The 16,259-nt window shown below is 41.3% G+C and overlaps 1 protein-coding gene and 3 non-coding genes across 4 annotated transcripts; all 4 read right to left on the reverse strand.

The window, feature by feature from the left end:
- Window positions 1-7,044: 7,044 nt before the first annotated feature.
- On the reverse strand, window positions 7,045-16,019 carry NCL (nucleolin). The gene is made up of 14 exons (XM_006183281.3): window positions 15,836-16,019; window positions 14,611-14,727; window positions 13,010-13,493; window positions 12,452-12,673; window positions 12,253-12,339; window positions 11,918-12,059; window positions 11,208-11,332; window positions 10,531-10,654; window positions 9,873-10,030; window positions 9,279-9,402; window positions 8,959-9,092; window positions 8,272-8,398; window positions 7,688-7,911; window positions 7,045-7,516 (listed from the first exon to the last, which is right to left on the reverse strand). The coding sequence occupies exons 1-14, from the start codon at window positions 15,851-15,853 to the stop codon at window positions 7,440-7,442; spliced, it is 2,163 nt and encodes a 720-aa protein (XP_006183343.1). The 5' UTR covers window positions 15,854-16,019; the 3' UTR covers window positions 7,045-7,439.
- On the reverse strand, window positions 8,087-8,220 carry LOC116663958. The gene has a single exon (XR_004320309.1). It is a non-coding gene; the product is annotated as a small nucleolar RNA SNORA75 (small nucleolar RNA).
- On the reverse strand, window positions 8,768-8,847 carry LOC116663964. Its single transcript, XR_004320315.1, has one exon. It is a non-coding gene; the product is annotated as a small nucleolar RNA SNORD20 (small nucleolar RNA).
- Window positions 12,140-12,209, reverse strand: LOC116663962. The gene has a single exon (XR_004320313.1). It is a non-coding gene; the product is annotated as a small nucleolar RNA SNORD82 (small nucleolar RNA).
- Window positions 16,020-16,259: the final 240 nt, after the last annotated feature.

Here is a 16,259-nt window from a genome sequence, read left to right on the forward strand (position 1 = left end):
TTTTATTGAGTTATAATCATTTTACAATGTTGTGTCAATTAATACCTAGTTTTTTAAACACCACTTGTTGAAAAGATTATATTTTCCCCATTAAATACCTTAGTAACTTTATAAATTTGAATAGTGAGTTCAATGTCTCCAGTGGACATAGGGCTAGCTATTCCGATGCTCCATTTCTTCTTGTGTCAGTTTTGGAAAGTTGTGCTTTCAAGGAATTTGCTCATTTTGTCTAAGTTGTTAAATTTATTGGCGATTTCTGTTTTCATTTCATTTTATTTTTAATCAGTCTTGCTATCAATTGTACTAATGCTTTTGAACCTTCCAATGAACCAACTTTTGCCTTGATTTTCTATATCATTAATTTTCATTCTTATTTTTATTATTTCCTTTTTCTGTTTATTTTTAGCATAATTTTCTCTTCCTTTTTTACCTTCTTAATCTGGAAACTTAGATCATTAATTTAAAATCTTTTTCCTTTCTTTTCTAAAACATTTAAATTTATAAATCTCCATCTAAACACTGCTTTATCTGCATCCCAAATGTGTTTTCATTATCATTCACTTTGTAATATTATCTAATTTTTCTTCTGATTTCTACTTTGACCCATTCAGAAGTGCTTTTCAAAAGTGTACTCAATGTCCAAATATTCAGGGATTTTTCTAGATGTCTTATTGTTATTGGTTTCTAATTTATTTGTGTTATGTCAGAGAAGATACTATGTGTGTTTTTCAGTCTGAAATTTCTTGAGGCTTGTTTTGTGGCCTAGAATATTTTGGTTAATATTCAATGTACACTTGAAAAAAAATGTGTATTCTTACGTTGTTAGGACCACTTGGCTAAATAGTGTTCAGTTCATCTATATCACTACTGATAAATTAATCTACCTACTTCATCTATTACTAAATGAGAAGTGTTAAAATCTGCAGCTGTGATTTGCAAATTTGTCTATTTTTCCTTTTAGCTTTGTCAATTTCTGCTTCACATATCATAAAACTGTTATTAAGTGGATATACATTTAGGGTTGCTATATATTTCAGATAAATTGACCTTTTTTCCATTATAAAATGTCCTTCTTTATCTTTGGTTATACTCCTCATTTTGAAATCTACTTGTCTGATATTGATAGAGCCACAACAGATTTCTCATGCCTGGTGTTTTCATGGTATATCTTTTTCCATCCTTTTACTGTCTTTTTCTTTGTATTTAACATGCATCCCTTGTAAATAGCTTATAGTTAGTTCTTGTGTTTTTCATCCAGTTTGACACTCTGTGCCTTTTAATTCTTTGGTCCATTTTCATTTATTGTGATTATTGGTATAACTGAGTTTAACTCTATCATTGCACTATTTGTTTTCTAGTGTTCCTTCTAATCCTTGTTCTTCTACTTTGTTTTGGGTTGAGTATTTTTTAATATTCCATCTCTTTAAAATTAGTATTCCATATTCTCTATTGGCCTTTCAGCTATAGCTCTTTGTATTATTTAATGTTTGCCCTGGGGATTACAGTATGCATTTTTAATTTATCACTGTTTACCTTGAATTAACATTATACTACTTTAAGTGTAATACAAGAATCTCACAATCATATAATTTCACTTCCCTTAGTTTGTGCCATTTTTGTCATGTATTTTACTTTTACATATATTATAAACCTCAGAATATATGTATTGCTTTTGCTGTAGACAGTAGTCTTTCAATGGGAATATTATTTACCTTTTCCATTGCTCTTTATTTCTTCCTGTACATCGTTTTCCATCTGATATTTTCCTTCAGCCTGAAAAACTTCTTTGGCATTTCTTGAAATGCAAGTATACTGGTGATGAGTTCACTCAGTTTCATTTGTTTGAAAATGACTTATTTTGGTTTCATCTTTGAAGAATACTTTGTAGATAATAGAATTCTAGGTTGATATTTTTCTTTTAGAACTTTAAAGATATCCATTGTCTTGTAGCTTTCCTGATGAGATTAGCCATCATTCTTACAGATGTTCCTTTGCATGTAATGGGCCCTCTCAGTTTGGCTATTTAAACGTTTCTTTCTTTGTTTTTCAACAATTCAGTTATGATGTGCTGAGGTGTGTGTGACTTTCTTCTTGGGTCTGTGGGTTGTTTTTCATCAAATTTAGGTATTTTTCAGCCATTATTTTTCTAAGTGGTTTATTTCTGTCCTTTCATACTCTCCCCTCCTTCTTGGGCTCATTTAGACATGTGTTGGACAATTTGATACTGTCACATTGAGGCTCTGTTCATTTCTCCCCCGAACTGTTTTCTCTTTGAGCTTCAGTTTGGACAATATTGGGGAGGAAAACGATCTTTTCCCTCTACCCTTATAAGTTCTTGGCTGAAGCCCTGTAACAAGACAGATTAAAAAGAGAAAAGCATATGAATTTAAGTCTTACATGGCATGAGAGCCTTCATAAGGAAATTAAGACCTGAAGACATGTTAAGTTTGATGAAGAGTGGAGAGTTGTGGAAAAACGTGGTAGGACCAAAAAGAGTATGAACTGAGTATAGTAAATGGGGGAAACAGTAAGGCCTGTTCCTTTGAATTCCCTCTTGATGTCCCTCTGTCTTTTTTTTTAAATAAATATTTTATTTTGAGGGGAAGGTAATGAAGTTTACTTATTGAGGAAGTACTGGGGATTGAACCCAGGACCTCGTGCACGCTAAGCATGCACTCTACCATTTGAGCTATGGCCTGCCCCCCCACCATGTCCCTCTGTCTTAAGAGATAAGGCTGATCCTTTCTTCCAGGTGTAAGGAGAACACCCCTCATATGAAGGTTTTATGCCCTGCTTCAGGGGAAGGTCAGAAAGTCCTTCCTACAAAAAAAAAAAAAAAAAAAAAAAAAAAAAAAAAAAAAAAAAAAAAAAAGTCCCTCCTGCACTTGCTAGTTCTCAGTTTCTTTCACTTGAAACATTTAATATGCCAAGATGTCATATTTTGGGGTAGCATATTTTGTACTCTGTAATTGCTTTTGGTCTGTCTTCTACTCTACTGATCCTTTCTCCAGCTGTAAATTCTCCACCTAGTGAATTCTTTAATATATTGTTTTCAGTTCCTGAATTTCCATTTGTTTCTTAGGGTTTCCATCTCTCTTCAGAAATTCCATTTCTTCATTCAATAGATTCATCTTTTCCTGCAAATTCTTTAACATATTTGTAATGATTAAAGTTCTTACCTACAAATTTCAACATGAGTTGTGTGTTTGCCTTTCTCCTGATTGTGGCTATTTTCACTTCATTGCATGTCTAGTCATCTTTTTACAATGTCATATAATGTCCAGCAAGCAGTCTGCATTATATTCCCCTGAACACTGCTCAATTTTGTTCTAGCAAGCAATTGATCTCCCCTATTGATTATGTGGATGATTAGTTCTAGGCTTTAGGCTTTATTAGGGTTAGTCTATTTTGGTTTTGCATTTTGCTTTAGTCCTAGGGCTTAATCCTTAGGCCTGGAATATGCTACTTCTAAAGGACGGACCTTCTGAGTTTCAAAGAAAACTTGAAGAGTTTATCAAACCCCTTTAACTGGACAGAACTTAAACTTCAAACTTCTCTCCAGCACCAGGCAGCTGTTGGAATCTGCAGCCAACTCTCCCACCTTTCCAATGTTCTTTCCCCCCAGCTCATTATCCTTGCCCTGCTCATAAATTTAGGACTCAGCCAAGAATTTGAAGGCAGTTAGTATACCTATTTTATGGCTTTCTCTTCTGCCTCTTTCATCTTCAGGAAAATTTCCAGATTCAAACGCCAACCTAACTTCTCAGTTCAGTAAGACCCTCCTTCTCCTTAAACTCTATGCCCAAATAATCACGCTAATGGCAGGGGTAGGGGGAACACCTTCAAGGGAAAAGTTGGTTAAACATGTATCTCCCCCAGTGTCCTTTCAAGGATGTTATATGCTCCAGTTTCCATCTGGTATTGTTTGGCCTTCAACATGTTCAGAAGTTGACTTTTTATTTCACCCAGAATTTATAATTATCAATAGGAGGGTCAGTCTGTTATAAGCCACTCCATGATCACCAGAGCCAAACTCCCTAACTGTATTTTAAATGTAAATGAATCTTATCTTACGCTTTAGTGAATGAACACATGTAATTCCATCACAAATGGTGTGATTAAGTATTTTTAAAACTTTTCAATGTAATTGATTTCACTTATAATCTTTTTTTTAAAAAATTGAGAACATTATTCTGAAGTTTTCAAAGGCTTTACCAGATTCCCAAAAGAATTCCCAAAAGTGTTTAAAACTTTCAAAATGTTAGTAACTCCTGGCCTTAAAAGATTCTCTCCCACTGCTATGGCAGCTTTCCCGGCAGTCGGGGGAAGTTTGTCCAGCATTCCTTTATTCATTACTTACTGAGTACCTATGTGTCAGGGACTGTCCATGGCCCATGGGACAGAACAGTGGACAAAACAAGTCCTTCCACTCAAAGGTTGGCAGGAATAGAAGTGCTCTTTTCGCATTTCCATGTAGGAACAGCAACAGAGGAACCCTCCAGGCCTTTCTCATTACAGGATTACCTGATGTGTGAAGCACAGCCCCTGGCTTATGTGTTAATTGGGTATAATTCTGTTGAGTCTCTAATCCCAGCATTGTTTTCCTCCCCCTTCACCCCAGTCTGCTGTCACAGAACCACCACCTAAGTTTTCTATGGTGGGGGAAGGAAGTTTCAGGGAGGAAGAAGGAATCTGGAAGGTGTTACAGGGAAGCTGGAAAATGAGGGAAGACTAACCACTTGGATTTAGAGCCTCTGGTCACTGGCATCCTTAATTAACTCAATCAATGCTGGTGTGGGGACAGAAGCCACACTGCTTGGGGGCAAACGAGTGGGAGGCAGTGTGGTCCTTCCCAAAGCTTGGCAACGGAAGGTCAAAGGGAACAGCTAGGCAGGGAGGTAAGCTCAGAGGACAGCTTTTTTTGGATGAGAAAGCTTTGGCACCTCTTAAGGCTGAGGGGAGACAAAGATTACATTACAAGGAGGTAATCAGTGGGCTAATATGGATTAATGGGATGCTCAGAGATAAGAGCACAGGACAAGCATTCAAAATTTTAGTTCTTGGACCCAAATGAAAGCCACTCCTCGTGGGGATTCCACAGCACCTGTGTTGAGTGTGCTTCCTGCAGATTCCCAGGCCCTATCACTTAACCTGAGTCTGAGTTGAAGACCCACTGGCCTGAAACTAATCTTCAGGCTTCGCTAGTGACACTTCCCTGCCAGGTGTCCACATCCTTGTGGGTGCTGCCACCTGCTGGAGGAGTGACAAAAGTGGCAACTACCATTTGCAGTAGGGAGTTGCTTTTCTAAAATGGCTGCAAACCCACCCAATCCAAACCAGAAACCAGACAGGCACCAGGAAGGCCTAGGATTAAGAGGTTTGTAGTCCCTAAACCCAAGTCCCAGTGCTTCTCCACTCCCCTCACCTCCGTGTAGGGTGACCACCCTCCATCCTCATCTTCCTTCCACTGGAAATCAGTAGCCCTGGTTGGAAAAACCAGTAATAAAAGGGCTGCACTGTTCCCTTCCCTTTCTGGGAAGGAAAAGGATAGCAGGAAGAACCTTTATTCTACCCTTGCTTTGCCCCACAGCAGGTTACCGAGGGGTGAGATAAAGCCCGACATACTGAGGGCACAGCATCACTAGCTGTAAAGTCAAAAACGTTAGCTGTAAAGCAGTGCGGGTCGACTTGTATCTCAGTGCAGGTCTGACTCTAGAAGCCAAAAATTCTTGCCAGCTGAGCTGCTAGCAAAGTCATGTTCGAGCCTCCCCTGCACCCCACCAAACCTCCATGAGGGAACCTACCAAAACTCCATCACAGGCTCTCAAATGTAATTCAAGTACTGAATAAGCTAACTGGCTGTGTTGAGCCCGAGCTAATAGCAATTCTAATTCACATTCCTAGATACCAGTCACAGGTGGCACCCACTTGGGAGAAGACTGTGGAGACAGAGACCAATCTCACAGGCTCCTGCTTGAAAATCTAGTTTGGGACTGACTGATTTGCCACTGATACAAATTTTCAGTCAAAACTCTACTCAGCCTTGCTGTAACTGAAAAGGTAACAGACTTAACTCATTCATTGGCCCTGTTAGGCTCCAATTAATTAGAACTTTTAAATCTAGAAAATACATAGGCTGCCAAGTGTTCGTTTTAATTTTTTAGGTTTGCCTCATCACTGTCCCTCTAGTGGCTTGATTTTCCTTCCTAGCAGCACTAAACTTTCAATCTCCCATCCCCCTCCCCCTTTCCCCTTCAAAACAAGGTATTTGTCCTGCTCCATGCCCTTAGTACTCAGAACAGACTTCTAAGTGGTACATGACATGTACAATGCTTAGATTCCCTCATCCCAATAGCAACTCATAACCAGGACAAACTAAGCTGTCTGCATCCTGCAGTTTGCCTTTTACCATACTTTAAGTTGGCACTTGTCAGTATCATCTCTGCTCTATACCCCGAGGCAACTCAATACACCATGTTAAACCCCTTGACCAAGGCCTTTCATGTGATCTTCTGTTGGGGGAGGACACCCACAGTAGTGCTTAATAAATCAGAGTACTCATCATAGTGCGAAACCAAAGGCCTTTCTTGTCAGTTTAACTTGAGGTTGTTGGGGGACTTACAAAACAATCAGGTCCATCAACTAGATTGGTAGTATCCTCCCCAGCCTCACAGTCCCAAAGCCTCCATGTGGTCCATTCATTCATAGCATGAATTCTATTCATTAGTCATTGCCAATTCCAGAACCCACACTCTATAATCAGATGCACTCTGAAGAGGCCCAACTGAAGCGCTCCTGACCCTCTGGCCTGCTTTTAAGCGGGATAAGGCCACAGTAACCTTGCAATAAACCTTTCATATGACAAAGGGCTACAGAAAGCTGATCACCTCACTAGTCCTTTCACCAAAACTTATGACTTGGATACTTGAAACCAAAGCATCAAGCATTTCCATTAGGGGTGGAGCAGATCCAGAGTGGCAGAGCTGGCTGTCATGCTCCACCTTCACTGACTTTCCAGGAGACACTAGGAAGTACAAGTCTGGCACCAGAGTTTAGGACTTTTAATTTGTCCCAAAGTTGCTGAAGCAAAAATCATGATAAAACATTCTGCTTTCCTTTACACCCCCCAACGCAAAAAAACAAACAAAAAACTTCATAGGAAAAAAATGGTTTTGTACATGGGAAAAAACAATATAAATTCAAAACTTACAGATAAGGGTTAGCTCTATCACTCATCTCTTTAAAAAGTTTATCTGAATATCCAGTCAAAACCAACAGGGTTATCTCCCGTGAAATGTTATCTATATGGATTTCCGAGTAGACCACAGGGCTGTATACTGCCTTGGAATGTCCTCAGAAGGCTCTGTCATTGGTAACAGAGTAGAAACCCCAGAGTCCTTTCTTTCAAATGGAAGAGGGAAAGACAGGGATAGAAGAAACTATTCAAACTTCGTCTTCTTTCCTTGTGGCTTGTGGTCTCCTCCTCCTCCTCTGCCTCCTCGGAAGCCTCCTCGCCCTGCAAGAAGGCAAGATGTGTCATTAAAGAGTGGCTGCAAAGCTGCCAGTTCTCCCCTCCCCAGAGGGATGAGGACTTGGAATTGATGCAGGAACCCAGGCCTTCAGGTTCCAAAGTGCATGTTCCACCTAGTGTCCAGTGTACAGTGAGGTAGCCCACCATGTTCCTTACCTCCAAAGCCTCCCCGGCCTCTGCCACCAAATCCACCTCGGCCACCTCTGCCACCACCTCGGCCTCCAAAGCCACCTCTGCCTCCTCCTCGGCCACCAAAGCCACCTTCACCCTTAGGCTTGGCCCAGTCCAAAGTAACTTTGTTTCCATCAATTTCACCATCTTCCATGGCCTCCATGGCAGCTTTGGCATCTTCCTCGCTGTTGAAGTCTATAAAACCAAACCTAAAAACACCAAATGAAATTAGCCATTATAAAACAAACATATGGAACAAGTGCCAAAGTAACTTCCTGTGTTAGATAGTGGATCCCATAGAAAGCAGCCTTGCTAATTGGACCCAATTGAAGAGTCATTCCCTAAGGAAAGCTGAAACCGGTTTTACTGACAGCCTGAACTCTAGAATGTCTCACAAAACAGCAAAATACACCTCTGTGAAGACAGAAGGCAATAATGCTAGCCCTGTGAATTGTCTCTTCTTCTCGTGCGAATCCTGAACTGTCACCGATGGACAGAAAGGAGCTCAATGAGAAGACACTTACTTAGTCGGGAGCTCTCCACCATGCACATCCCTCCATCTTACTCACCCTTTGGAGGACCCGGTTTCCCGGTCAGTGACTATCCTTGCACGGACAGAGCCCTCAAACGACTCCTTTAATGTCTCTTCTGTGGTATCCTCAGACAGACCTTTGACAAACAGAGTTTTGGATGGCTCTGGGGAAGAAAAATAAAAATTGTACCTTTTATTTAAAGTCACAATTCATGACAACACACTGGATTTGCATGTTGCAGTCTAGTAACTGACTACTAAGAATGCGTGTCTTAGCAAAAGCTAGCCTTTCATTCTGAGTATCTGAGTAAGTAGGTAAAAGCAACTTCATCAACTAATGCTTAATTAAAGCAAAGGGCTTAGATCAACTGCCATCTCAAGTTTATGCTGATCACCAGAGAAGTTGAGAACCTGTCTTTTATAAAGAAACAGAAGCAACCCAAGCCAAGTCAGATGGCGGTCCTAAAGCAGGCAGCTACAAACACCACAGGACAGTAAACCACAGGCAAACCTGCTGCTCAGAGTTGACTTAGCTGGATCAGAACTTGACTATCTAGAGGAATTTTCTTGAGATTTCATCAATTATTTCTCAGATAATCAGTCATCATATCCAGTATCATTTACTCAGCAGCAACAGAAACAAACGTTTCCTATATCTGACAAAAAAAGTTAAAGCACAGCACCGAGGACCTATCCACAACATCCTGTTACTTTATTAACTTACGGCTTCTTGCATTAGGTGATCCCCTGGGTCCTTGCAGCTCCAGCCTGATTGCTCTGCCCTCAATTTCCCTTTTATTACAAGAATTTAAAGCTTCTTTAGCATCTTCAAAGGAAGCAAATTCTATAAACGCATACCTGAGGATAAACAGTCAATACTTAGTTATCAAGCACACGGCTCCTGTGCAGTATCTGATGCCACCAAGCCTTACCCCTCAAGCAAACATTTGCTGCAACTTCTGCTAACAGCCAGGAAAACATTTTACCTCTGCAAGGCACCCTTAAAGCCTGTAACTGACAGCATAAAGTTATTAGTTACTTTACCCTTTAGATTTGCCATTTTGGCTCTGGGGCACTTTGATAAAAGTTGCCTTCTCAAATACTTCCTGAAGAGTTTCTTCTGTTGCACTGAAGGAAAGGTTGCTTAAAACCAGAGTTTTTGATTCACCTACAAATAGAGATACCAAATTAAGACTCTGAAGCAGTAGCTCAATCACAGCCATATCTTGTTCTTAATAACTTCTGTGCTTGTAAGAGTTAACACTCCAATGCTGATGCAGGTAGAATCCTACTTGTTACTCAACATATCAAGTACCTATTATGTACTGTTAGATCCTGCTTCCTTCCATCCTTATTGTTCAGACTACAGCTCTATGTCTTCCTACAACAATATTCTGATTTAAAAATGCAAACCATCTAAGTCATTTACAGTATAAAACATATATACAAAGGAAACTAGATCTATGTTCTAATGCAAAGATTTCATACAGCTCTCATTCAAGACATTCAATTACAAATACATGTATAACTTAATGTCCATCTTCATCCAATTAATCAGTCAATTTTATAAAACACAAAGATGCAAAGGATTTCCCTCCATCAGTTAAAGAACCCTGTAGGAAGCCTATAAATTCTTACCACTCCAAGTGCTATTCTTTCCACCTCTCGGGTCTTGACCTTGACCTTTCTCTCCAGTATAGTACAGGGAAATGGATCGTCCATCTATCTCTGTTCCCTGCTTTTCTTCCAAGGTTTTCTCTGCATCGGCTTCTGTCTTAAATTCAATAAAAGCAATCCTACAGTAGGGAAATAAATGTTAAGAACTCGTCTGATTTTTAAAACCGTATTAGTTCTCTAACACAAACGTTTTAACCTCAGCAACATGACCTTGTTTCAGGTGAGTACAATAAAAACGTCTCATTTTACGCTAATTGAAATGTTCAAGGTTCACTTCTCAATTGAAACTTTCCGCCCACTACACAGAATTCACCAAATATGTCTAGAAAACGTGTTCGTTCATGTTAAGTCCACCTCACTGCAATAATTACAATTACTTTCAAAGCATTTATTGGAGGTTAGGTGCATTTGTAGTGCTTTATATGTAAGCTCATCTTATAAAATCAGCCTGAATGAAGTACACTGTCACCACTGTACAGATGGGAAAGTGAGGCATGGATTATAGATAAATTTGCCCAAAATCACACACATGAAAGTTTAATCAACATTTCTTTTATAAATCAGTGAAGTACATTAATTTTAATAAAATTCTTAACATTCGAATAGATATAAAACATACCCTTTACTCTTTCCATCCTTGCTGATTAATCTGATCTCCACAGCATCTTCAAACACTTCTTTTAATTCATCCTGAGTAACTTTATAAGGCAGATTTTTAGCCAAAAGTGTTCTCGCATCTCGATCTAGATAAAAACACAAAAATGAACCAGATGGCTTTAAAGACCCTTCCTTCCCTGAAGATTACCAAAGACTGACCAACATACAAGTTCTATTTAAGTAATTTTGAGATTCTGCACTGTACAAGGCATTCTGCTACTATACAGATACAGCAGTGGTTTTGCCACACAAGCAAACTATGTCCTGAATACTTAGAACAGAGCTCAGTATTATATAGCATGTAGAGTAGGTATTCAGTATTTTTCAATTAAAAAGATCATGAACACACACTTGAAATATGACAAGTGTATAGAGCAGGGTAAAAGATACAAATGGAGTAGTTAGGGATCTCTATTAATTCAGATGCATCTAACCAATTATTTTTTGATTAAGCCCAATAAGCAGTGCCAAGTACTCTTGTAAACATTTAACACTAACTCATTTAACCCTCCTCACAATATCATGAGGCAGACAACGGAAAAACATTAAACTATTTATTCTGGCCAACCAGTCTACATTAGATACACAGCCATTAACAAGTTACCTATCAGTGTCACAATTACCTAAAGTCTTACCTACCCTTCTTACTGTCTTTTCCCTTTGGTTTTTCTAGTTTAATTTCATTGCCAAAGACTTTTAAACCAGTGAGTTCCAAGGCTTTTTCCAGGTCTTCAGCAGACTCAAAATCCACATAGCCAAACTTCCTTTAAGGTAAAGAGGACAAAAAAAAAAATTACAAGTGGGAGAAAAAACACCGAACAAGAGCCAAATGACATAAATTCTGGGCAAGCACTAAAGTGATGGTGCAAACAAAGATTAAGTTAAAAAGCACCTATACTATTAATAAAATTAAGTCAGATTCTGTAAGCTGGGGCTACAGAGCAGGGTCTAAGTACCAAGACTTAATGCAATTTCACCTGAGATCTTTATTAGCTACACTGCTCAAGAAACCATTTAAGCACCAAGACAGGAGAATTCTGTCTGGTTAAAAGCATTCACCATTATAGCTACTCAAGTCTAATACATATTTCTAAGCATCAAGTCTCATAATTTATTAGAAATTAATTTGTGCTACATCAAAGGTTAAGGGAGAGTATGGTCATTTTAATTTGGGGGTTTTACAATCTGATAATCCAATGACTTAATTCATTAATGTCCAATCTTTCAAGACTTTTACATATTCACATTTAAGAGTAGTGGGCTAAGGCCCTAAAAGGGGAGGGGTAAAGGCATTAGCAGACCCTTGAGCACAGGCAGGAAGTACTAAGACATAACTCTCCTGTACTTACCTAGACACACCAATTCTGACATCGACAACAGCAAGATCATTTTTAGCAAAAAGGTCACTGATACCCGTTTTTAATTCAGGAGCAGATTTGCTGAAATTCAGGTTTCCAACAAAGAGATTAAAAGCTGTGGTTGGTTCTGTGCCTATACAAAAATTGCCTCAAATTAGTCTATTTGTAAAGTAGGACATGAACTTAATTTTCAATGTAAAATTTCTGCACGCAGCACATCAGCACATTGCAATGTAACATCAGGGTTCAGTATTAAGTCCCTGTGTTGTTCATCATTTGTGCTATTTATTAGGTGGCGTTCCCCACTCCCCAGTTCTGCAGGTTACCTTCCACTTTCTGCTTCTTGGCTTCAGGAGCTGCTTTCTGTTTGGCCATTTCTTTCTTTCGTTTTCCAGGTGCTTCTTTGACAGGCTCTAGACAAGATTTCAAACAATCTATGTCATCCACAAGTAGCCACACATATATTCAAATTATCTCCTTTAAACAAAACCAGTGTCCATGTACTTCAGAATCTAAGTTGATTACCTTCCTCCTCTTCCTCCTCCTCCTCCTCCTCATCGTCCTCCTCCTCCTCCTCATCGTCATCCTCATCATCCTCCTCGTCGTCATCCTCTTCATCCTCCTCGTCCTCATCGTCATCCTCTTCATCTTCATCCTCAGCAGCACTCTTGGCCTTCACAGGAACAGCTTTTGCTGGAGCTTTCTTTCCTTTGGGTGGTGCAGTCTCCATAGCTTCTTCTTCAGAATCTGAAAGAGAGACCACCTAGTCAAAAACTCAGAATCATCCCAGTTCTAGGAAAACATAAAGGAAAATAAACGTAATCCTATCCATGCCTCTGTGCTTGGTAGCTATGTCAAGAACCAACAGATCACTTGGAAGTAGAATCCTACATTATGAAAAACACAGGAGCATTTTACCCCAGGTCCCATTCTAGTGCCCCACAACTAGCCCAGAGAATCCCTAGGATGATTCTTGCCTAACCCCCAGGATGTCAGCAGGAGCACGCAGCACTACTTCCCAAACCCCAGTCCTAATGTACCATGCAAACAGCAGCCCCAAAACTACCAACACAAATGCCTTACCCTCTTCATCCTCATCATCATCCTCATCATCGTCTTCATCATCATCTTCATCCTCATCATCCTCATCATCTGAGGCAGGAGCAGCAGCAGCAGCTTTCATCACTGCTGGCTCAAATTCATCTTCATCCTCATCTTCGTCATCCTCATCCTCCTCTTCACTGTCGTCATCATCTTCCTCATCACTCTCTTCCTTTTTGGCATTTTTGCCATTCTTTGCTCCCTTGGCTGGGGCGGCTGCTCCCTTCTTACCAGGGGTTGCTACCAACGCTTTGCCTGGTGTGGCTCCCTTCTTGCCAGGTGTCGCTACTGCTTTGGCAGGTGGTGTAACTGTCTTCTTAGCTGCCGTAGCCGCTGCCTTTTTGCCAGGGGTAACAACTGCTTTCTTTGCCGGTGTGGCAACTGCAACCTTTTTTGTTGGGGAAACCATGACCTTCTTTGCTGGAGTTATGGTAGCCTTTTTGCCTTTCTTCTGAGGAATAATGACCTTGAGAATAATTAAAAACAAACATAAGCCTGTTTCTAAACTCAAAGAGAGCCCTGGTCCCATAAATCAATGCTAAATTCTGGCACTGCCTCTAGCTCAAGACTCCATGCATTGGATGATAGCATGTTAAACTGCAGGGTCATGTAATGTGTCCTTCTGTATGCTTGAGGTCACTGTCCTCATCTTCAGGTCATAGCTAAGCACAATGAACTCTTAACACTTAAAATATCTCTGAGCCAGACCTCTAAATTTCTGCACCTCATACTTTTTAATCACTTCAGTGTTGAAGCAGCACACCTTAACACAGACTCGAAAAACAAACCTCCTAGATTCCCCGTGTCACTGCATGGTCTTAGGCAGTTTTAAAACTTAATTTTAAGCTTTAATATTTTTCTTATCTGAAACTAACGCTTTAATCTTACACATTGCTTTTAAGGATTACAAGTTGACAGAAGTAATTAAAAGCCTTACACACAGAAAACAACCACCGGTCAAGCTCTACAGTCAATCCTCGAAAAATTAATACAAATCAAAGAGTAAGTACGTAAGTTTGATTAAAAAAACCATTTACCTACAATTAAGTCACATTCAAAACCACTTTTTTTAAACTACGGGTTCTATTAGGTTATGTATGTGGAAATAAAATCTTTATTAAACTCTAAATAAGAAATATGAACAAATATAGCGTTTAGCTGTCTTTACAGCATTCTACAGTATCCAAAAGTGCTAAACAAGGTCAATGGTTAACACAAAGTAGCAACTCTCAATCCATACATTACAGCCATGCATATTACCAAGCTCAAATAGGCTAATATAGAAACCAATTAATCATTTGTATTCCACGCTGAAACTGAAATACTAATGATTTACTGCACTATATCACACCAAGCTCTGCAGAGGGCACATGAAAAACCTCCACACCTTTTATCCCAAATTCATTCAAATACTTACCCTTAAGGTATCCTGACAGGTCAATAAAAAGTTTGTGAAACACTACAGCAGGTTATATCTGCATGTAATCCTACTTTTGCCAGTATTTTCAGACACTCAGTACCACCTGCTTTAACCGTCCATTTTGTAGTTTAACACAATCCTGCATTGAACTGTATACAATTACCTCTTCCCCACTGCTATCATCATCTTCATCTTCTGACATCTCCTCGTCTTCGCTATCTTCTTCTACCTCCTTTGGGGGAGGAGCCATTTTCTTGGAGTCACCTTGATTTTTACCAGCCTAAAATAGACACAATGATAAGCACACTACATTTCCCACATTGCAGGCCATTCATATTTTGCCATCATTCTTCATAGTAAAACGGCAGTCATCTCCCTAAGAGCCCACTTTTCATACTGGTAAATACAATTAACATAAAAACTATTCTTGGTATCAGTGTTAACACTGGTCGAGTCTCAACTTCCCACATATTTCCTGTCAAATTCTACCAAAAAAAAAAAAAAAAACCTTAGGATAAAAAGGCAACTTCAAGGAAACGATCTCCTTCCTGCTGCCTTCGTTAAGCACACCTGTTTTAAAAACTACTTCCAGCCAGAATTGATCCGTGCATCAGGGCACAATTTTTCAATACAGTCTATAATTGGACAACTTTGATGGCCAATAACCCACAGACCTTCACCAGGGGCAAACTACCTTAAATAAGCCTTTGGGGGTAAACTGTGGCACCTAACTCGACCACCCTCGTCTAAATTTGAATAAAGGCAACCTTTAAAAAAAATTCAAATTTCAATCTTTGGTTTTCCATCGCATTTTCTTTTGCCAGGGTATTAACCCCGCCCCTTTCGGCCGCGGCAGGGCCACGTGGGGGCACCTCGCAGGCCACCATGTGCGCGCAGCCCGGCGCAGAACGCACGCGGCAAGGCCTCCTTCCGGAACCCACCGCCCGCCCGCCCGCCCGCCAGCAGCGGAGATCCCGCTGGCCGCCTCTCCGCCCCAGGGCCGCGTCCCCTCGGTGAGCGCAGGGACACACACGGCGCAGCCCACGTGGCGGGCCGCGCGCGGGGGCACGTGAGTCAGGAGGCGGGGCCCCGCTCTGGCCCGTCGCAAGAGTTTGGCCTCATCCCTCCACTCCGAGGCCCAGCACCCCCGCCCCGCGCTTAACCTCGAAGGCCATCCACCACTCGCGGCACCTGCCGAAGCTCTTCACCTCCCCACCACGCAGCCAAAAGCCGCGAGACCTCCCAGCTAATCGCGCGAGACTTCCGGCAGCATGGCGCCCTCGAACGCGCCCGGGACGGCGCGCGGGCCCTCCTCCTGGCGGCGCCGCGCGCGCGCTCCTCGGAAAACAGGCCTCGATATCTGTGCTCGCGCGGGCAAGGCCTCTTACCTTTGCGAGCTTTACCATGATGGAGGTTTATGGCAGCGGAGTGTATAGCGAGCGAGTGGCGCAGATGAGCCCAAAGGAACCCAAGCAACGTCGATGGCGGCCGCTGGTACTGAAGATCCCAGAGCGCGTACGCTTAGCTGCCAGCTAGAGCTCGGGACTGAGGCGAAAGACTGAGCCTGCCCAGTAATCGCCTCTGGAAAGGAGATGACGACGCCCTCGTGACCCCGCGTCGACCAACCAGAGTTCGCGCCTATCCCATTAGCCAATCGCAAGCCTCTACCCGAGAACGGCGCGGGGCGGGGCGCGGGCGGGAGTGGGCGGGTGGAGGAGGCCAGAGAAGGGGGAGGAGATTCGTGGTGGCGCCCTGGGGGCGGGACTCGCTTTGTGCAAGGCCGGCGCTGATTGGGCGGTGGGCGCGCGGTTC

The sequence above is a fragment of the Camelus ferus genome, chromosome 5 (assembly GCF_009834535.1).
Source record: "Camelus ferus isolate YT-003-E chromosome 5, BCGSAC_Cfer_1.0, whole genome shotgun sequence".
Lineage (NCBI taxonomy): Eukaryota > Metazoa > Chordata > Mammalia > Artiodactyla > Camelidae > Camelus > Camelus ferus.